The 22832-nt window shown below is 48.9% G+C and overlaps 1 protein-coding gene and 1 long non-coding RNA gene across 2 annotated transcripts in view; both read right to left on the minus strand.

Moving 5' to 3' along the window:
- Window positions 1–2059, minus strand: part of SH3PXD2B (SH3 and PX domains 2B) — a 122735-nt gene extending 120676 nt beyond the window's left edge. Inside the window, exon 1 of the mRNA XM_047788749.1 lies at window positions 1839–2059. Coding sequence (XP_047644705.1) covers window positions 1839–1913 — 75 coding nt within the window. The 5' untranslated portion in view covers window positions 1914–2059. The remainder of the gene's footprint in view (window positions 1–1838) is intronic.
- A 10143-nt stretch (window positions 2060–12202) lies between these two features.
- LOC125132089 (uncharacterized) lies at window positions 12203–22776 on the minus strand. Its single transcript, XR_007136130.1, has 4 exons — window positions 22229–22776; window positions 13544–13834; window positions 13328–13411; window positions 12203–12635 (listed from the first exon to the last, which is right to left on the minus strand). It is a non-coding gene; the product is annotated as an uncharacterized LOC125132089 (long non-coding RNA).
- Window positions 22777–22832: the final 56 nt, after the last annotated feature.

A 22832-nucleotide genomic window follows, 5' to 3' on the forward strand; every position in this document is an offset into this window, starting at 1 on the left:
CACCCTGAGGTACGAAACCTGCAAATTGGTGTGGTCTGGAAGAACAACATTTTTGGGGGTGAAACAGACTTGATTTCCATCCCTGCTCGGCCCTGACTGTGACTTCCGGCGTAGGACCTCACCTTTCTAAGCCTTAGTTTCCTCATCCGTCAAGTAGGCTTAAGAACCTGTGCTTGACCGCCGTGTGACAAGAGGGGACAGGAGAGTGTGAGTGGACGACGATGCCTGGTGCTTGGTGGCTGCATGTACTCTGCTGTTGCCAGCTCACAGATCCGGTGGGAGGTGGCATGGAGAATTTGAGAACGCCTCCCGTTGCCATGTTGGTAAAAACTATCTTCATACCAAAGAAGCAACTCAGTTACACACTCAACAGGCTCAAACAAGAAACCCAGATTTGGCAGCATTTGAAACAGTTAACCAAAAAAAAAAAAAAAAAAGACAATTTAGCCCAACTATGGAATCAAGGGAAACTTCACCCTATTTAAAGATGCCACAGGTCCAGGAAACAGCTTCCCACCGCCTGGCTAAGGCTTAAATAACTAGCTGCCCAGCCAATAACAATACAGGCTCACAAAGCACACCCTTTCTCGAAGGGAGCGCAGAGTGGATCCCCGGCAATCTCCTTTCAGAATTTTACAGACGGTTCATGGAGAGCTTGTAGATCTGCTTTATAAGAAGCAGCCTCTTAAGAAAAGAGATCCAAAGACGACTTACTGGGAGGTCAAGGCGCTGAATGTAGCCAGCCAACGCCCCTTGCTCTTTATTGTTCTATACTTCTTTGTTAGGATTTTTTTTTCCCTCCCTCTTGCTCTTTTTTCCTTCCTGCTTAACTTCTCTGCAGCAGGGCGCTGCCACTGCCCCCTTCTCACCACCAGAGACACCACAGCCCTCTTCCCTCCTCCGGAGAGGCCTCCCCAAGGCCTCCCCTGGGCCCACCAACCCACAGCCCCATTATCCCTCCACCTAGAACCTCTCGGGCCCCTGAGAGGCCCCCTGAACCCACAGATTCAGCTTCAAGACTCCGTGGAAACCATTTCTCATCTAGGGGATCACCACCTGCCCCAGGCACACGTTCCAGAGGCAGGGAACACCGAATGCCTTGTTCCAGAACCCGAAGTCTCCTGGAGCCTCAGCTTTCCCATCCGCAAAACGATGCTACCCGCCCATTTTCTCAAGTCGTCGCCAGCACTAAACACGATTCCTATTTTGCCAGGGAACTACCAGGAGAAAACTTTAATACATTTTAAAACAGAAGTTACTGGAGAGAAGGGGCAGAGACTGGTTTTGTTTTCCGGGGTTTTTTGTGAACCTTTTCATGCTGCAGGCACTCAAAACATCCATTCGCAGAGACCTCCACCGCTCGGCCTGGCTCCTCCGAAAGGGGGGAACCAACTTGACGATCCCTGGTGGGGCTACCTGTGGCTGGGCACTGCGGGTCTGAGCGCCTCCGGACAAGGAGGGACAGGGCGGGCGGCCTGGGAACTGGCGCCTCTCTCTCTTTCTGTCTGTTTCCTACACCGGCTGGGGCCAGACTTGGGAAGGGCAGGACGGGAGTAGGGGACACAGGGAGCGAGGGGAAGGGGCGGCAAAGAGGCGAGGTGGGGGCGAGGCGGGAGGAGCGGGTGGAAGAGCGGAACAGGGCAAAAGAGAGGAGGGGGAGGGGGAGAGAGGGAGGAGCCGGGAAAGACCCGGGCAGCTCAGCAGCAGGGCCGAGGCGGGGAGAGAAGGGGAGGTGGGGGAGAAAGAGCAGGAGGCAGAAGTTTTCAGAGCCGGGGGGCTCTCGGTTGCCCCCGGCAGGGCACCGGCTCGAGGGGGCGTGGGGGCCGCGCGATACTCACATAGTGCTTGTTGGGCACCCGCCGCTTCTGCACGTCCAGTACCTTCACCTCCACGATGCTGCGCCGCGGCGGCATGGCCGCTCCTCTGCGGGACCGAGCGCGAGGGCTGGAGGCGCGGGATGCACGGGGCGCGCTGACGCGGACCGGGAGCCGGGGGCCGAGCGCGATCCAGAACCCGGGCCGAGCACGAGCCGCTGCAGCCGCCGCCGCCCTTCGCTCCGCGCGCCCTCCGGCCCGGCCGCCGCCGCCGCCGCCGCCCGCCTCCGGCCCGCCCCCGGCCCGCCCCCCGCGCCGCCGGCCCGCCCCCCTTAAAGGGCCGGTCCCAACTCCCGCCTCCCGGCGCGCAGACCTGACTGGCCCACGTCCGGCCTCCGCAGGGCCTTTGTCCCAGCGGCGAGCCCCCGCGGCCAGGAGAGGGGACAGGCGGGCATCCGCCGTGCGAGCACTGATGGCCTGGTGGGTTCATTCCCGCATTCTCTTTCTGATAGCCGTGGACGGGAGCTGGATTTGATGGCCAAACTCCTGGGTTCAAAGTCCAACTCTGCCGCTAATCAACTCTGTGACTTTGGGCAAGTGGCTTAACCTCTCTGAGCTCAGTTTGTTCATCTATAAAATGGGCCTAGTGCTGACGCCTACCAACCGGGGCTGTCCTCAGGATTAAGTGCCTGTGAGGTCAGAGCCACTATAAATGTTGGCATTTGTAAACTCAGCCTCAAGGCATGGGGATTCCGGGAGGTGCTAGAGGCCAGCAGCTTCTCCTCCTAGGCTTACAGTCTGAGAGATGGGGAGAGAGGGAGAAAAACAAACAAACAAACAAACAAAAACCCCAACAAATGCAAGTACAATATAATGACAATAGCAGCAAAACAGGGTAAGAGGGTGGTGAATGGGTGAAGGGCAGTGGATGCCTGTCCACAAGGCCATTGATTCCCAAACGTGAAGCATTTACTCCCTGCCTGGTGCAGTGCCTCCTGCTTTGGGGGACATGGTCTCTGAATTGTCAGGACAGCTGTGGGGAGAAGAGGGGGTTGCAGACCCGTATTACAGAGGAGGTGTCTGAGAGTAGTCCCCAGAGTCACAGAGCTGGTGGAGGGACCCCATCTGTGTCTGGCTCTAGGCATATTTCACAAGTTAAAGCTGAGGGTGGCTTGGGCTGCTCCACATTTCTTCATCCAGTGCCTCCGAGCCCTGGCTTGGCACTGAGTCATTTTCAGGAGATGCTGGCTGAACAAATGCCTGAATGAATGTACGCATAATGCATGGATAGGAGGTTTAGGCCCCTGGCCAATGTTTTACACGAGTAAGCAGGGCTCTTTCCAGCAAACCACACAGCTCCCCTCCAGGCCTGAAGGAGCCCAGAGCTTCTTCCCATCCTAAACCCAGGGTGAGCCTTTGAAAGAGGGTGGTGGTGGTGGTGATCCAGGCAGGATGCGTGTCAGCAGCTCTGGCCAAGCCACTGGAGAGTCTGGTGCCAGTTCATTTTGACTCCGCCCAACTCCTTGCCCCTCTGACTTCCTTGCCAGGTTTTACCATCCTGCTCAGGCCCTGGAGGCTAGCCGATGAGGATGCCTCTGATGGGCTCCCTGTCCTCTGGCTTCCGGTGAGGCTTGGTTAGTGGGAGTCCTTGGCAGGAGATTGAGGCCAGGAGGAGAGAGAGGTCGGGGTGGTCACTTCCCAAGCTCCCTTCCTGCTGGGTTGTCCTTACCGAAGGCACCTTCCCCATGCAGGCTCTCGCAGGGTCCCGCAAACATTTTTCCCTCTAAGGGAAAAATCCTGCTGGCGCTGGACCCTTGCCTTTCGGTTCCCTCCGCCCTGCCCACACCTTTGTGAAATGGACTCTTTAACTTTCCTCTGTGACCTGGTTTGTGGGATTTGTTTTGTGCGGGGACCCACACCAATATAATGCCTGGAAGGCCTTCTTCTGCAGCACAGTTGCAAGTCAAAGGGTGTGGAAATGTCTAGTACGTTGAAGGCCTGGCTTTTCTGTGCCTTTGGCCGCATCCTCTGCATGAGCCAAGCCCTCCTAATAAGGCAGAACGACAGAGGACAGGCGCTGGAGGAAATCTGTGAATCAGCCAGCTTCCTCGGTCTTCCCAGAAAGGCCATGAGACCTGCCCCCAGTCAAGCCCTGAGCTGCGGAGTAGGTTCTCAGCCCTCCTGTGGTTTACCTCTTCCTCATGCGAGACAGGACACCCCCCATCTGCCGTCGCAGATACGATACCTGCATCTTCCCATGCCCCCTTTCTCTCTTTCTTTCTTTCTGTCTTGGTATTGTAGTGAAATATACATGGCATGAAATTTACCATTTCAACCATTTGTAAGTGTACCTTTCCATAGCATTAGGTACATTCACCTTATCGGGCAGCCATTGCCACCACCCATTGCCAAGTGATGGTCCCAAATTAAAATTCTGTAGCCATTAAACACGAACTCTCCATTCCTCCTCCCCAAGCCCTGGAAACCAGCACTTACCAAGTGTGAGACCTTGGGCTTGTCACCTGTTATCTCTGTATCTCCATCTCCACATCTTAAGATGAAAAAAAGAATAATCTCTTGAACAGAGGTTTGTTCTGAGCTCTAAATGAGAGAATACAGGTAAAGTATATGTATTTTTGTTGCTTTGCTACGAGCCCATCTGATACCCCTCAACCTTTCCTGTTAACTTACAATCCAAATCCCAAACCCATTTTTAATCTGCTTTGACCTACATCCACTCTTCCTAGTCCTGACCCTCTTTTTAGCCTCTGATTGCATGGCCCACCTCATCTCCCATCAGTTGTCTCCTTTCCCCCCATGTCTCAACAACGGAAATGACTTGGGAGTTTCCACTGTGGCTCAGGGGGTTGAGAAGCCAACATAGTGTTTCTCAGGATGTGGGTGCAATCCTGGCCTTGCTCAGTGAGTGAAGGATCTGGCGTTGCCACAAGCTGCAGTATAGTTTACAGATGTAGCTTGGATCTGGCGTTGCTGTGGCTTTGGTGTAGGCCAGCAGCTGCAGCACCAATTCAACCCCGAGCCTGGGAACCTCCATATGCCACAGGTTGGGCTGTAAAAAGGAAAAAAAAAAAAAAAAAGAAAGAAAGAAAAAAAAGAGATGAGAAATCACTTATTATCTCCAGAAGAAAACACATTCTGCTTTTGCCTACCAAAATGCCTTGGCATAAGCTATTCATTTCCCCACCTGTCTGCTAGTGATTCAGCCTTCAAATCCGGGCTTGGATGGCACTTCCTCCAGGAAGCCCTGCTTCCCAGATATGTGATCACTTCCTCCTGGCCTAACACTACATCTTGTTGCAGCCATCATACAGGGGTGTAATTGCCTTCTTATCTGAAGATCTGAAGACTATGCCAGATACTGAGCTCCCAAGGAGCTGGAGTGGGTCTTATTTGTCTCAAATCCCCCAGCAACTGGCACAGACTAACAGAGAAAGGCCCCAAGGAAATGCGTGTAGGATGAATGAACCCATCTCCATCTCCCTGACTCTAAATTCAGTCCTTAGCAGCGTTCATCAAACCTCCAGGCTGGGCTTGCTTTTGTTCCTACCCATCCTCCAGAGACCTCTTCCTGCCAAGCTCCACTTCTGTACACACTGGTGTTCTCCCTGATTGCGGTGGGGAGCAGACGGGGTAGAGAAGAAGGTAAATTTGCGGAAATGTGCTGCTTTTGCTGACTTTATCCTTCTCAATTCCTGTTTTAGAAAAAGCATTTTGCAAACCCGAGAGCTGCAGACCATAAAAAATCAATGCTGGAGCCACTGGACCACAGAATCCCATATGGCAGGTTTATTTGGAAGGAGGACCACACATTCGAGGAACATTGAATCTATCAGCCTGAATTAGGTTCTGGTCATTTTGTGATTTTTGGTGTCTGCCAGGCTGGCTGGATGCACTTCTTCCAAATTCCAAGTTCTCAGGATGGACAGCCAGGCCCAAGAGGCCAAGGCCTGCTCCTTTTCTGCCTCTCTCCATCAGCTGTCTCTGAGAAGCAATCAGATCTCCCACCCCACCTCCAGCCAGTCCCTGACTACTGTCTGATTGGCTGGCACAGCAAGATGCTCATCATTAACAAGGCTAGGCCTCCGAAGGCTGAGCGGCCAGGCACGCGTGGCCCTGGGGCATGAGTCATGGGCTGTAAGGAAGCAGGCCTCAAAACCAAGTTCCAGGTGCCCAGGCTGCAGGGCAGAGCCTCAGGGGATTGGGGTGGGAAGGCGGATGCGTGAAGTTACACCTCGGGGGCAGAAAGGAGATTATGACTTCCTTTCTCCCATCTCCCACCTTCTCCCTCTCTCTGGGCCACCAAAATGATCTTCCTCTGCAAAGGAAGCTCTGTTCATGACACTGCCACTGCTCAGAAACCCTCCCTGGCTCCCGCTGCTCACCAAAGTTCAGGTGCCTGAACCTTAGGTTAACATCCGAGGCCTCCTCAATCCGGTCCTTTCAGGACTGCTTCATCTCTACCTAATTTGTGTTTGTAAATTGAGCATATAGCTGTCTTTTGCCTACTTTGTAAAGGGATGTGTGTGTGATAGTGTAACTTCTATGGAGCACCTACCAAGTGTCATGGATAGCACCAAAGATGCATATCCGTTTCTCTGATTTGCCCCATGAATCTGCAGTGTGAGTATCATTTTCCCATTTTCACTGGAGAAAACCATGAAACCAAGCTTAGAGAAGTTGCCCAGGGTTATAGCATGGAAAAGTGGTGAAGCTGGGATTTGAATTCAGAATTACTGGGCTGCGGTTCTTTCCATTGAAGCCAGAGTGCCCTTGAAGACAGGGCTGGTACCCTTTAAATGTTCGTATCCACTCCCTCCATTAAGTAGGTGTCCCTCTGCTATACACCTAGTGTTTGTGTGCCCTTCCATTCATGTTGAATCTAATCCCCAACGTGATGGCCTTTGGAGGTAATACAGACAAACAGCCAGATGAAGAGATACACAGGGCAATGTCTGGGGTGGGGTCCTGTGCACTGGAGCTTCTGTCTCCTTGGAGATGGGCTACACTGCCCTCTTGGTGTGGATGTATTTACCAACTTGGAAGCTCATCAGATCCCCTACAATTGAAATTTTATGGAGGCTTTCTCACGTAGGCATGATCAATTATTAATTCCATTTCCAACCCCCCTCCCCTCTCTGGAAGCTTGGGGTAGGGAGGGGGCTGAACATTCTCAGCTTCTAATCATGGCTTGGTGTTCCATCTGAGCCTCCTCCTCTCATTCCCCACACCCCTCCCTGCCAGAGGTCCTAACTGAAAGCCAGGTCACAGGAATGAAGGGGCATGGGCTGATTGATTCAAAGTAGTGGTGTTGGGAGTTCCCGTCATGGCGCAGTGGTTAACAAACCCGACTAGGAACCATGAGGTTGCGGGTTCGATCCCTGGCCTTGCTCAGTGGGTTAACGATCCGGCGTTGCCGTGAGCTGTGGTGTAGGTTGCGGCTCGGATCCAGCGTTGCTGTGGCTCTGGCGTAGGCTGGTGGCTACAGCTCTGATTCGACCCCTAGCCTGGGAACCTCCATATGCCGCAAGAGCGGCCCAAGAAAATGGCAAAAAGACAAAAACAAAAAACAAACAAACAAAAAAACAAAGTAGTGGTGTTTTTTAGGGAGGGGTGAGTGCTCTGGGAGACTTTGAGAGAGAAATACACCCCTCTCTAGGGCACTTCATCATGCTTAGAGGGAGAGGAGGAACAAAATGAGGCTGGCAGGTGCCCAAAGCCAGTGCAGCCCCTGGAGCCCGGGGCGGGGGGGGGAGGAGGCAGGAGGAGGGCTGAGAGGTGGCAGTAGAGCAGATGGCCACTAGAAGGTGCTAGAGCACAGGAGGAACCCACTTGAGACTCCCTTCCCAGATCTCCATGTTCAAAGAAGGGGTGGATGGAAAGATACACCATGCTCTTCGGTTGGAAGAATCAATACTGTCAAAATGACTGTACTCTCCAAGGCAATCTACGGAGTCAATGCAATTCCTATCAAACTACAGATGGCTTTCTTTACAGAACTAGAATGAAAATTTTAAAATTTGCTTGGAAACACAACAGACAGCGAATAGCCAAAGCAATCTTGAAAAAGAAAAAGGGAACTGGGAGAATCCCTGACTTCAGACTATACTACAAAGTTACAGTAGTCAAAACAGTATGGTACTGGCACAAAAACAAAAATATATATCACGGGAACAGGACACGAAGCCCAGAAATAAACCCATGGACCTATGGTCATCTAATCTATGACAAAGGAGGCAAGAATATACAATGAGAAAACACAGTCTCTTCAATAAGTGGTGCTGAGAAAACTGGACAGCTACACACAAAAAAATGAAGTCAGAACACCATACACAAAAATAAACTCAAAACGGATTAAAGACCTAAATGTAAGACCGGATACTACAATAATCCTAGAGGAAAACATAGGCAGAACACTCTTTGACATAAACTGCAGCAATATCTTTACAGATACACCTCCTAGAGAAATGAAAATAAAAACAAAAAATAAGCAAATGGGACCTAATTAAACTCAAAAGCTTTTTTTTACAGCAAAGGGAACTATGAAAAAAATCTCAGAAAGACAACCCACAGAATGGGAGAAAATCTTTGCAAAGAAAGCAATGGATAAGGGATTCATCTCCAAAACATATAGCCATCTCATGCAGCTTTATATCAAAAACCAAACAACACAATCAAAAAAGGGGTAGAAGATGCAAATAGACATTTCTCCAAAGAAGACAGACAGATGGCTAAGAAGCACAAGAAGAGATGCTCAACATCACTAACTCTTAGAGAAAGGCAAATCAAAACTACAATGAGGTATCACCTCACACCAGTCAGAATGGCCATCACCAAAAATTCTATAAGCAATAAACACTGGCGAGGGTGTGGAGAAAAGGGAACCCTCCTACACTGTTAATGAGAATGTAAATTGGTGCAAACATTAGGGGAAACAATATGGAGGTTCCTTTAAAAACTAATATAGAACTACCACATAATCCAGCAATCCCAATCCTGGGCATCTATCTGGAGAAGAACATAATTTGAAGAGATACATGCAGCAAGGTGTTCACTGAAGCACTATTTACAACAGCCAAGACATGGAAACAACCTAAATGTCCATCCACAGAGGACTGGATAAAGAATAAGCAGTACATGAATACAGTGTAATATTGATCAGCCATAAAAAAAAAGAATGAAATAATGCCATTTGCAGCAACACAGATGGATCTAGATATCATCATACCAGTGAAGTAAGTCAGAGAAAGACAAATATCATGTGATACCACTTATCTGTGGAATCTAATAAAAGTGATGCAAAAGAACTTATTTATAAACAGAAAAAACTCACGGATTTCAAAATCAAACTTATGTTTACCACAGGATGGAGTTCCCCATTGTGGTGCAGCAGAAACGAATCCGACTAGGAACCATGAGGTTGGCGATTTGATCCCTGGCCTTGCTCAGTGGGTTAAGGATCCGGTGTTGCCGTGAGCTGTGGTGTAGGTTGCAGACGCGGCTTGGAAGTGGCGTTGCTGTGGCTGTGGTGTAGGCTGGCAGCTGTAACTCTGATTCCACCCCTAGCCTGGGAACCTCCATATGCCGCAGGTGTGGCCCTAAAAGGACAAAAGACAAAAACAACAACAACAAAACCCAACTTATGGTTACCATAGGAAAAACTGGGGTGGGGGTGGGGGGAGCATAAATTAGGAGTATGAGAATAACATATACATACTACTGTATAAAAAGAAATAATTAACAAGAACTTACTGGATAGCACAGGGCGGTCTACTCAATAGTTTGTAATAACTTATATGGGAAAAAAGAATGGATATATGCATACATATAACAGATTCACTTTGCTATACACACTGTCAGTCAACTATACTCCAATAAAATTTGAAAAACAAGCAGGGGTTGGAGATGGGGTTGATAGAACCCCCCAGACATGCTCAGACAGAAGGGGTTATTCACCAGGTGACCAGCTCCCAACCAGGAGCCATCCAGGAGCCTTTGTTACCTCATTAGAACGAAAGATGTTCCTAGTGCTTTTTTTTGTTTTTTGTTTTTGTTGTTGTTTGTCTTTTTGTCATTTCTATTGTCTCCACAGCATATGGAGCTTCCCAGGCTAGGGGTCCAATCGAAGCTGTAGCCGCCGGCCTACACCACAGCCACAGCAACACCACAACACCAGATCTGAGCCACGTCTGCAACCTACACCACAGCTCACGGCAACGCTGGATCCTTAACCCACTGAGCGAGGCTGGGGATCGAACCTGCAACCTCATGGTTCCTAGTCGGATTCGTTAACCACTGAGCCACGATGGGAACTCCTCCTAGTGCTCTTATCACTTAGGAATATACAAGGGTTTTAGGAGCCCTGTGTCAGGGAGAGGATCAAAGACCAGATATTAGAACAAGACATGCTCCTAGTGCTTTTTTTTTTGGGGGGGGGGGTGCCTGTGGTATATGGAAGTTCCCAGACTTGGGGTCAAATCAGAGCTGCAGCTGCCGGCCTACACCACAGCCACAGAAATGCCAGATCTGAGCTGAGTCTTCGACCTACACTGTAGCTCATGGCAACAGTGGATCCTTAACCCACTGAGTAAAGCCGGGGATCAAACCCACAACCTCATGGATACTAGTTGGGTTCATTACTGCTGAGCTACAATGGGAAATCTGTTTTTTTTTTTTTTTTTTTGGCTCCTGATGTTTTTATCACTTAAGGAATTATAAGGGTTTAGAAGCTCTGTGCCAGAAACTGCAGGCAGAAACCAATATATTTTCTACAATCTTGCATCATCTTCATGTTTATCTTCAACTAGAATGTTGGCTCCATGGGAGTAGTCCAGTCTGTCTCATTAGTTATTATCCATCAAAGCCAGCATGGTGGCAGCAGGCTCTTCGTAAATAGTGGTTGACTAATGAATGGCTGTCTTCTCCCCTGGAAGGGCAGCCCTCTTCTTCCCTACGGCAACGCCGGATCTTTAACCCACTGAGCAAGGGCAGGGATCGAACCTGCAATCTCATGGTTCCCAGTCAGATTCATTAACCACTGCGCCCCTCATAACTGCTCAATAAATGTTTGTTGAACAGATGGATGGATGGATGGATGGATGGATGGAAGGATAGATGGATGGATGCATGAGTGTATGAAAGATCACACTGATCGTAAAAAAGATTTGGGCTTACATGTCAGATAAATGGGCACATACTCCAGAGGCCTCTGAGGGGGCCGAGCCTGGTGACTCTCATTTTGTTCACAGAGCCTTGGAGAACTTTGCAAAACAATATCTTTTTTGTTGTTGTTGTTTGATTTTTTTTTTACTTAATGAATTTTATTACATTTATAGGTGTACAACAATCATCACAATCAAATTTTACAGAATTTCCATCCCAAACCCTCAGTGCATCCCCCCACCCCCTAACCTGTCTCATTTGGAAACCGTAATTTTTTCAATGTCTGTGAGTCAGGGTCTGTTCTGCAGAGAAGTTCATTGTGTCCTTTCTCTAGATTCCACATGTAAGTGATAGCATTTGATGTTGGTGTCTCATTGTCTGACTGACTTCACTTAACATGATAATTTCTAGGTCCATCCATGTTACCGCAAATGCGGTAAAAGACAATGTGTTAAAAGGTGGAGGTTCCCTGCCATTGAGTGGTTCTTCCCTCTTCCCCCCCCCCCCCCCCCCCCCCCCCCCCGCCAAGTTAGACTCGGTGCATTTCCTCATTTAGCCACAAGGTGGCAGCCTGTCAAAGCAGCCTCCCATTACCCACCCCACCCCACTCACCTGACCCGCACTGCCCGCCCCAGGAGCAACAACTGCTGTTTAATCATCCCCATGCTTCCCACACCACACATCCCCAGGCAAATCTAAGTGCCTGGTTACCCTACAAGTTTGTTCCAATGGATATGAAGGTTATGATTCTGCCTCGCCCACCCAGATAAAATGTATCAGAGGATGCTCCCAACGGCAGCTACTCGGGGAGCTTAGCTATGCACCCACTAGTATGTATTTATCACTTGTGTGCAAGTATTTATCACCTATATAAACAAGTGTTTACTGAATACCTAATATGTGCTAGGCACAGTATGAGGTACTTGGAAGACATCCGTGAACTGAACAGGAAAAGATATTTTCTTGCGGTCCTCATGGTCCAGCAAGGAAGGCAGACAGGAAACAATCAACGTAAGAAATAAGGACATTGTACAGCATGTTAGGAGGTAAAGTGTGTTATGAACCACTCAGCCAAGCGACAAGAGGGCCCAGGAGGCCATGGCCTCTACTTCCATAAGCCAGTAGGACGTGTGCTGGGAAGGGAGCTGGGCTAGAGCTACCTGAAAGCCCCCCGCCCCTGCTCCCCCCACCCCACTCCCACCCCAGGACCAGGGGCCGCCTCTGAGGGGTCTGTGGCTGGTTACTCCCACCAGGAAGAGGCAGAGGGGTGGACCTCCCAGCAGGGTTCTCACACAGAGACCCAAGCCAGGGACGGGGCAGGAAAGGGGCTCAGTGGTGGCAGGGGCCTTGGAAGACCCTGCAAAGCTCACCCCAAGGGAAGGAGCCACAGGGGATGGGGACAGGCCTGCGGTGGTTTGGAAGACAGTGGGGGGATTCAGTCAAATTCCTTCCTGCTTGTCCCCTAGGGCCCCTGAATGCCTGTCTGCAGCAAAGCGCTTACCTTGGCCTCTGGCTCTCTGTGTTCCCAGGACCCCAGGCTGGGAGAAAGGGGTCTGTTTGGAGCTGTAAGGTGGCATCTCCTGCCTCAGGGACTGGATGGTGGATCATGTGAAACGGGGGAGAGAAAAGGATCAGAGGGATCTGTGGAGAGAAGCAGGAATGAAGGGAGCACAGAGTCCTGGCTTCCTTTCGGGCCAGGATCAGACCCTTCCAGAAGCCCCAATGCATCTCTGTCCTATGGCTAAACACCCTTTTTCAATCCCTCTATTTTTTTACTTAATTCACATAGTAGGTATGAAACTCAGGCCACAGATGTAGGTGTCTGAGAATGACCTCCTTTCTAAATTTTTAAAAATCAACTTTATTTTTGACTCCACCTCCAATCTGCTCAGCCACTCTTGGGGTAATGCGTCCCCAGGTCCTAGGAGGATTTCACACTAAGCGAGGCCCCCCCAGCAGCTGTCTTTCCATTCATCACACCCAGCTATTCATGCCGAGTCACCCTTGGCTCTGGCCCACATGGTCCCTTCCTGTCCCGTGTTCAGCGTGTTCACATTCCGCTAGAGGTGCAGGGTCTCTGGGGAGGCTTGGGGTCCAGCCTCCCTGGTGGTCCCAGGTCTTTGCAGAGCTCTGGCTCCTCGTTAAGGTGCAGCCTGGGAGCAAGTACAGCTTCCTTCTGTTTTCAGATCTGCAGACCCTCCTCCCCCCACCCCCCTGCCATCCCAGTCTTTGCTGAATATGCCTCCTACTCCTCCCAAGCCTCAGGAGGGCTCCCTCTGTCCTGGGGGGAAATCCCTTGTAGATGCCCACCCGCCGAGCCCCTCAGCACACACCTGCGGGCAGACACACCCGTGGGTGTGTTACCTGTCCCTTGGAGAGGGAGGCACACCGTCACCTACGACCGTGAGCTTGAGCGTCTGGGGGAGGGAAGGCGAGGAGGGGCTTGTTAGAGGGTGGGGCCCTTGGTGGAGGGTTTGGGAGAGGAAGTGGGGGCTTGTTCTGGATTGGGTGCTGCCAGAAAGCGGGGCTCATGGGATGATCGGCCGTACCTTTCACCTAGGAGGTGGGAGAACTGGAGCAGTGGTCACTCAGGTCAGGCAGACGGGGGCTGTTTGCTCATTGGGAGGTCACTGTTTTCATCCCTGCTTGGGCGGGATGAGGGGTTTTGGTTTTCTGTTTTGCTTCATCACCGTCACAGAGCATCCTCATCTGACGCTGACCTTCTGGGAAACTGTGTATGTTCAGGCCGGACCGGCACAGCCTGGCCGGGAGCAAGAGGCCAGGTGCCAGCAGTCATCCAGCAGGGCTGCTTCGTCCTTTTTCACCTTCTCCTTCAAACCCTGTTCTCCTCAGGGAGGGAAAAGGCCTACGTCAAACCTCCCAGGAGGCAAGGAAGCTGCTACCTGCTTGAGTCAGGGAAGAAGTCGGAGAAGTGAGGTCTATACGGAGGGAACAGGAATTCATTTGTAGGCACGTGTTTCTGGTCCTGTAGGCTTCGGGGCAGGGGTCTCTGCTGAGTCTAACCAGTGTCCCCGTGGCAGGTATGGGGGTCCCTGCCTTAGAGAACCAAAGCTCAGAGAAGGGAAATGTGTGCTCTAAGCTCATGTAACTGGCTAGACGTAAACCCGGAGTCCAAAAAAAGTAATTTAGTTGTAGAGAGCCATTTTTTGTTGAGGAAGAGGTACAATTTGCACCAATGAGATGAGTCATAGGCTTGAATGTGCTGGAAAACACTGTAGCAAAAAATAGACAAAGCAGAACAGAAAGAAAAAGAAAGATACTCAGGAGGTGATGGGCAGGTTCAAACACCCATCTCATTTTTTGGTAGATCAAATAGACAAAAAATACACAGGGACATAGAGCCCTGACACCAATGTCAATGGTTCTTGACATTTTGGAGAATCTAATGAGCTCAAGGAACCCTTGCTCCAGAAAAATGCAGGTAGATTAGTATTCTGCATGTAACTAAGGAGCTCATGCCACCTGTCAGGAGCTCCGTGCATCCCTGATATGGAAGATTTTCATCAAAGTCAAGCCTAGCTTAGGATCCAGACTTAAATTTGAATCCCAGCTCCACATCTCTGGCAGTGTGACCTTGTACAAGGCTTTGAACCTCTGTAAGCCTTAGTCTCTGCATCAGCACAATGAGGATCACGAGAGACATTGCTTAGAAAAACACTGGATGATATCACTTATATGTGGAATCTAAAAAACTGTACTTATGAACTTACAAAATGGAAACAGACCTACCGACATGGAAGACAAACTTACAGTTACCAAAGGGGAAAAGCAGGGAAGGATACACTGGGAGTCTGGGGTTAACAGATGCATACTACTACAAAAAAAACAACAACAGAGAAACAGTGGAGTTCCCTTGCGGCCCAGCTGGTTAAGGATCTGGCGTTGTCACTGCGGCAGCTTGGGTTGCTGCTGTGGCATGGGTTCAATCCCTGGCCTGGAAGCTTCCACATGCTGTGTGTGTGGCTGAAAAAGAAAAAAATATATAAATAACAAGGACCTGCTGTAAAGCACAGGGAACTATATTCAACATCTACCCTATAACAGAAAAGAATTTTTGAAAAGAATATATATATATATGTATAATTGAATCACTTTGTTGTATACCCAAAATGAATACAATATGGTAAATCAACTATACCTCACTCAAAAAAAAAAAAAATTAAGAAGGAAAAATAAATTATATTTAAAAACACACGCAAAAAACCCCAAACAAAACAACAACAACAACAACAAGAGACACTTCTTGCAGGATCCTGGGGGGATTAAATGAGAAAGTTCATGGAAAGGGCTCAGTACGGAGCCTGGCACACAGTAGGTCCGCAATGACGACAGCTCTTACTACTGTTACCATTAGCATGCCAGTGGAGTTCACGGACATGCACTGAACACTGTCCTTTGCAAATAAAGAGTGTACCTTCTGTGGTGCCCATGGACCAAGCACAAAAATAGATCCTATCTGAAGCCACTACAAACAGTTCTTTTAAACACAAAAGGCAGAAAGCATATTTTCCATGCCTTGCACGCACAAAGCAATAAAACCTAGACATGAATAACACAAGTTTAAATGAAATAAAAACTTAGAAATGAAAAAAATAAATCCAAAAGCCATTCTTCTAAACAGATCTTGGGCCCAGAAGGTAATCAATAAATATACTTTTACTGTGAAGAAGAGGCTTTTGGCCTTTCTGCCTCCTGTCCCAAGGAGGTGGGGTGCCTCAGTTTCCCTGGGTCTGACAGCACCCAGGGCCACTTTCTTTCCTCAGCAGAGTTAAGGACAGAAAGTGGAGGTTTCCTGTAGACACTGAGAGGTGCTGGAGGACCTGGGGACAAACGCCAGGGTGGAAGAGTCACCTGGGAGTGGCGCCAGGACTAGGAAGGCTTTGATGGTGGTGGCAACGGGTCCTTACTGTGCCCTTAATCAGTAGAAGGAAAATGGATTCTGGAAGCCAGAGGCTTTACAAATGCATGCCTTAAATGGCCCGGGGGGACAATCCGGAAGTACTCAATGGAGATGGAGAGTGATACTCACTGCCTTGGGTTGGAACAGGCTGGATGGTCAGAGAATAGAATTGGGCCTAGAACATCAAGATTCGGAATGGAAAGCAAGTAGAGATGGTACAGAAAGAGGGGGGAAGAATCCCTATGTTTGGGGGTAGGAAAGGCAGGAGGAACAATTCAATTAGAGAAAGACGAATAATTGAGCTGTATTTAAGAGGCAGCTAGCACAGGGAGGGGCTGCCATAAACAGAAGGAAGAGGTGAAAGATGGATGGCTGCGAGCTGAAAGATCATAAGTCACGGGGGAGGCAGGGCTGCCTGGGGGCTCCTTGGGGTTTAGCTCTGACAGAAGACGGACAGTGGGAGAACGTTTTGGTACATGTCCTTCATGAGTTAGTAGCCTGAACGCGAAGGGGAAGCCAGGTGATGAAGGCGATGATGCCAGGCCATGGAGATGCATCTGTAACTCAGGGTGGGGTGGTCTTGGAGCCCAGGAGAGCTTGCTACAGGGAAAAGGTGAGGTAGGATCTCAGACAAAGATGAATGGGGTTTTGCAAGAATGCTGAGATGGTTGGAGGGAAGACCTTTTTATCCTTCAGAAAAGATCTGCGAGATTACATTTAAACAAATCATCACAGGGCAAGAGAGGCGCTGAACACATTACGTATTCCAGAGAAGGGTGAAAAACCTGTTTGATGTGGTGATGGTAAGAGGTCCTGAATTAAACACTGAGCATGCAGTAGCTAATGCGACATTCATTTATTAGCCTACAGTAACCATGTGCTCCCATGGGCCTGGCATGGCTAATACTTACCTAACACTGGCCAACCTCTGGCATAAGCTCAGTGTATACTTTGGCTTATTTAATCCTCACAGCAACACTGGGAGGGAGGTGCAACTACTATTCCCATTTTACAGATGAGGAAACTGAGGCACAAGGGAATTCAATCTTTGCACAAGGCAGGGCTGGGACTAGGCTGAGCTGACGGAGGCTCTCATCTCAGAGACAAAATTCAAAGGAGAGTGTCAAAAGACCCTCTGTAATCAAGATAACACTATGCAAATGCAGTATTTTCAAAAACCAAAATTAATGCAAAAAAATCGATGATGAACAATGTACCAGAGTTTTAAATGAAGACAGAATATGCAGGACACGGAGTTCCCGTCATGGCTCAGTGGTTAACGAATCTGACTAGGAGCCATGAGGTTGCAGGTTCGATCCCTGGCCTCGCTCAGTGGGTTAAGGTGTTGCCGTGAGCTGTGGTGTAGGTCACAGACGCGGCTCAGATCTGGCATTGCTGTGGCTGTGGTATAGGTGGCTACAGCTCCAATTAGACCCCTAGCCTGGGAACCTCCATATGCCGCGGGCGCAGTCCTAGAAAAGACAGAAAGGCCCCTCCCCCCCCAAAAAAAGAATATGCAGGATACATAGCAAACGCTCCGTAAGTGTTGGTGGTTCTTGTAACAAGGAAGCCACGCTGCCTGGGACACAGATGATGCTCAATAATGTTATTTTCATTCTTTTCCTTTCCCCTCCCCTTCTCTGGCCTGGATTTTGGGGCTCTTGGGCCTGGGGTTGTGACCAGTTCTGTCATTAAATGACTGAGCGACCTTGGTCAGAGCAGCAAATCCCACGCCACCTCTGTTCTCTTCTGTAGAATGGGCCCTTGCAGGGTTATTGTGAGGATTCGATGAGAAGGCTCATGGAAAGAGCCCGGCACATAGTAGGTACTCACTGAAAGATAGATTTTATTAGCTACTATGTCCGCTAAGGGCTGCTGGTGCTCTTGGCTCTCGCATCTGCTGTCTTCCTGGCTCCTGCCAGATGGGGGCAGTCACTGCTTTCTTATTTCCCATGTGCTCAGGGAGGACTTCCTCCAACAGCCGGCCCGCTGGCCACCAGAGGGCCTTGCCACCACTCTTAAAAGCATCTTTGGCTGGACGACCAAGAGAGACGTGGATGACAAGTAAACCCATCAAATTCTAACTTGTTTCTCAATCAAATGCTTCTTCATCTGAACCAAGGGAGTCAGGGAGCCCATCACTCTAAGCGCTCTCTGGCTGGGACTGCCACACCCATTCCAGGCACCCTGCAGGGGACCCAACCTTCTAGAGAGACTGTGCCCAGGTGAACCCCCACTTTATCTTCCATGTGAAAGTGGAGTCATCTGGCGGTGGTGCCATGCTTGAAGATGCTACAGTTGTGTAGTCAGAGCTGCGTGCTCAGCCCATTCGTATTCCTTCTGCTCTGAGAGCCCCCGCAGATGCAGAAGGTGCTGGGGCTGTTTTGGCACCAGCCTTAGTGAGTGGGTTTTTGCTTATTCACAATTCATTCATTCGTTCATTCATTCACTCATTCATTTTTTGTCTTTTAGGGGCATACGGAAGGAAGATCCCAGGCTAGGGGTTGAATCAGAGTTGTAGCCACTGGACTGCACCACAGCCACAGCAATGCAGGATCCAAGCTGCATCTGCAACCTACACCACAGCTCATGGCAACACCGGATCTTTAGCCCACTAAGCCAGGCCAGGGATTGAACCTGCGTCCTCATGGATACTAGTCAGATTCGTTTCTGCTGAGCCACAATGGGAACTCCCTTATTCAGAGTCTATGATGGTTTCACACAGGGAGCTGGATTGATGCTTAATGTTACTTTGCGAGGCTTGCTTTTTTCTGCAAGAAGGGGGAGGCAGGGATGGGGAGGAAACACTTCTCCAGTGAGTCCTACCTGCCCAACAATGTGCTAAGTGCCCTGCAAGGGTCAGAGGGAGAAAGTGACTTGCCTAAGGTCACACAGCCTGGAGGGGCCGAGCCGGGATTTGAACCCCAGCTGTTGGGCTCTAAGGAACCATGATGTGTCCCTCTCCCTGCCCAGTCTCCATCCAGTCCCAAATCGGCAGCCTTTGTGGCACGTCAGCACTGTGCCCAGGTCTGTTGGTGGTGGGTGGGGGTGTCTCTGGGGCTCACAGGGAGAATGGCCAGCCTTGCTGGCAGGATAGGACCTATTTATTGCTATTATTATTTATTACTACCCCCTGAAACCCTCGAGAAAGAGAAGGAAATTAGAGTATCTTTCTCATGAAGTTCTTTGGAGAGCTTTTAAAAGGTACTTTCTATTATGAAACATTTCAGACACAAAGACGCGAGAATACAAATTAAAGTCCCACGTGTTCGTCCTGTAGCTACAACAGCCTTCAAGGTCTGGCCACTTTCGTCTCATTAGTTCCTTCACGCAAGTTGCCCCCTTTCCACTGGATTATTTTGAAGCAAATCTATGTCATCATGCCATTTTATCTGAAATATTTCAATATATGTCTCTAAAAGATAAGCATTCTCTTTTAAAACATAACCTGAGAAGTTTGATGGAGCCTCTTCTCTGTGGCCTGGATTTTTAATAAAATTGCCTGGATCTGAAGAGAGCTCCCACGTCCTGCCATTAGAGCATTTCAAGAATAATTATAATGACCATTCCAAATGCTCTTAGTGGTGGATGGGTCATCTGAGATCACACACGCAGCAGTGGACCAGGAGACGGCAGTCTGGTAATCTGGTTACAGTTACGTTTCTGATGATTGTTGGTTGGGGGAGTGCGACCTGCCGAACTCTGCTGTCACAAACCTTTGAGGTAGGAATGACCATCTTCATCTGTAGGTAAGGAGAGAGACACAGAGAAGTGAAGGATTTCCCCGGGTCACACAGCAGTAAGTAGCAGAGGTGTAGTTTGAAACTAAAACCTGTTTGACTCCAGCGCCCATGCCCTTTTCTCTGTTTTGTGCTGTAATCTTTGGAATTTCAGTTAGTGTCTCTTTCAGACTGTAAATTCTTCAAGGTAAGGACTCTATCTTAGACATCTATTGCCACAGTGCCCAGACGTTTGATGATCGACTAATAGAAAGTCCAGCGTAATCTCTGCAAATTGGTGGGTAAATGCAAAGTTTATCATCACCATCATCAGTTTGGAAAACAACCAGTATTTGTTAAATCTCTCTGTGGGACTATACTCAAACCCTGTGAGGAGTAAAAACACAGTCTCTGTCCTCAGAGTTACTTATAAAATCTGCCGGGGCCTAGAAGAGAACATAGGCAAAACATTCTCTGACGTCAACCGTACAAATGTTTTCTTAGGTCAGTTTCCCAAAGCAATAGAAATAAAAACAAAAATACAGAGTTCCTGTTGTGGCTCCGTGGTAAACGAATCTGACTAGGATCCATGAGGACGCAGGTTTGATCCCTGGCTTTTCTCAATGGGTTAAGGATCCGGTGTTGCCGAAAGCTGTGGTGTAGGTCGCAGACTTGGCTCAGATCTGGCGTTGCTGTGGCTCTGGCATAGGCCAGCGGCTACACCTCCAATTTGACCCCTAGCCTGGGAACCTCCATATGCCTCAGGTGTGGCTCTAAAAAAAAAGAGAGAAAGAAAAGAAAAGAAATAGAACAAAAAATAAACCAATGGGACCTAATCAAACCAACACATTAAAAAAAGCAAAAAGACAACTTAGGAATGGGAGAAAATAGTCTCAAATGATGCAACTGTCAAGTGCCTAATCTCCAAAAATATGCAAACAATTCATACAACTCAAAAGCAAAAAAACACAAAGAACCCAATTGAAAAATGGGCAGAAGACCTGAATAGACATTCCCCCAAAGAAGACATACAGATGGCCAACAGGCACATGAAAAAATGCTCAACATTACCAATTATTAGAGAAATGCAAATCAAAACTGCATTGAGGTACCATCTCACACTGGTCAGAATAGCCACCATTAGTAAGTCAACAAATAACAACTGCCGGAGAGGGTGTGGAGAAAATGGTATCTTCCTGCACTGTTGATGGGAATGTAAATTGGCACAACCACTGTGGAAAACAGTATAGAGGTACCTCAGGAAACTAAATTCAGAACTAGCTGTGATCTAGCAATCCCACTCCTAGGCATATATCCAGACAAGGCATTCACTGAAAAAGATACATGCATCCCTATGTTCACTGCAGCACTATTCACAATAGCCAAGACGTGGAAACAACCCAAGTGTCCAATGACAGATGAATGGATTAAGAAGATGTGGTACATTTACACAATGGAATACTACTCAGCCATAAAAAAGAACAAAATAATGCCATTTGCAGCAACATGGATGGAACTAGAGACTCTCATATTAAGAGAAGTCAGAAGGAGAAAGACAAATACCATATGATATCACTTATATCTGGAATCTAACATATGGCACAAATGAATCTACCTACAGAAAAGAAACAAACTCATGGACATGGAGAACAGATTTGTGGTTGCCAAGGGAGAGGGGGAAGGAGTGGGAGGGACAGGGAGTTTGGGGTTAGTAGATGCAAACTATTGCATTTGGAATGGATAAGCAATGAGATCCTGCACAGGAAACTATATCTAGTCACTAGTGATGGAACATGATGGAAGATAATGTGAAAAAAATATATATATATACAAATATAAAACTGGGTTACTCTGCTGTACAGCAGAAACTGACAGAACATTATAAATCAACTATAATAAAAAAAATACCCCCCCATCTGCCAGGGATCAATTCAGACAAAACAGCAACAAGAAGGAAACATGGACTGGGTCTCTTAGTGCCTATGAGGGTGATTTCTAATCTGCTTAGATGGCCTCATAGTCCACAGGCAAAAATGTGGGTATGAGCCGAACAAATGTGTATCGGGGTCCACTATGTGCCACCAACGGTACTGAGATCAACAGTACTTGGGGGAGAAAGTAGGAAACAGGATAAGGGGGCATACAGACAATACGCAGCAAATGAAAAAACCACACAAGGGCTTTAGAAGTAGCGCTAAGTGCTAAAGGGCACTAAGCGGGGTGGCGCAGTAGGAACCGGGATGACAAGTCCTACTTTGGACGGGTGGTCGGGTGGACACCTCTGCGCAGGTGACATCTGAGCTGTGACCTGAAGGTTGAGCCACAGGCAGCAGCCAAGTGAAAAGCCACAGAAGGAATGGCAGCTGCCAAGGCCTGGAGGTGAGAACAGAGCTGGCATGTTTGTGGGCCAGTAGAGGGCTGGTGTGACGAGGGCACAGGGGCCAAAAGGAGAGTGGGGTAAGGGGAGCTCAGAGCATCAGTTGGCCAGGGCCAGACTCCACGGGGCCAGAGAAGCCAGGGGAAGAATTCGGATTTAATCTCCATGAGACTAGAAAGCACAGGTTGGTTTTAGAGCAGGGAGCGGCGTCACTGACCTTGCCACTTCCTGGAGCGAAGTCCCTCCTCCGAGGTCTGGGTGGTGAGGGCTACTGCATCCAGCCAGAGGCCTTGGTGCAGCCCTGGTGCTCACCCCGCTACAGGGAGCCATGCTTCGGGTGTGGACGGGTCCGAACAGGAGGCAGAGTCAGCTCGCCTGCTTTCCTCCTGCTCACTGCCTCCAGAGGGGTCTTTCCAAAAAGCGAAACCACATCTTTCCCTGCGGCTCTCACTCCCCTCTGGATAGAGTCTGATGGCTTTAGCCTGACTGGTAGGGGAAGGCCCGACGCTGCCACCACCGCTGAGCCTTTCCACTGTTTGGAATGCTTTCTCGCACCGACTGATCTGGTGAACTCCTCCTCCTCATTCACAGAGGCACTTCCACTCAGAAGCCTGCACGAACTTCCCAGTGTGTGGCAAGGTGTCTGTTCCTTTTGTGTACTTTTGGTGGGCCATAATAGAAAGCTCAACGAGAAGAAGCTAAGGCAGTGAGCAACCTATCATTTCATTTAATGAGCAATCCAGAGATAAGACAGTTCCAAAGTTGGTTAATTTAGGCACAACTAGGTCTTTCCTCTTTGCCATCTCAGTTGATGGTGACAT

This window comes from Phacochoerus africanus, chromosome 1, assembly GCF_016906955.1.
Source record: "Phacochoerus africanus isolate WHEZ1 chromosome 1, ROS_Pafr_v1, whole genome shotgun sequence".
Classification (NCBI taxonomy): Eukaryota; Metazoa; Chordata; class Mammalia; order Artiodactyla; family Suidae; genus Phacochoerus; species Phacochoerus africanus.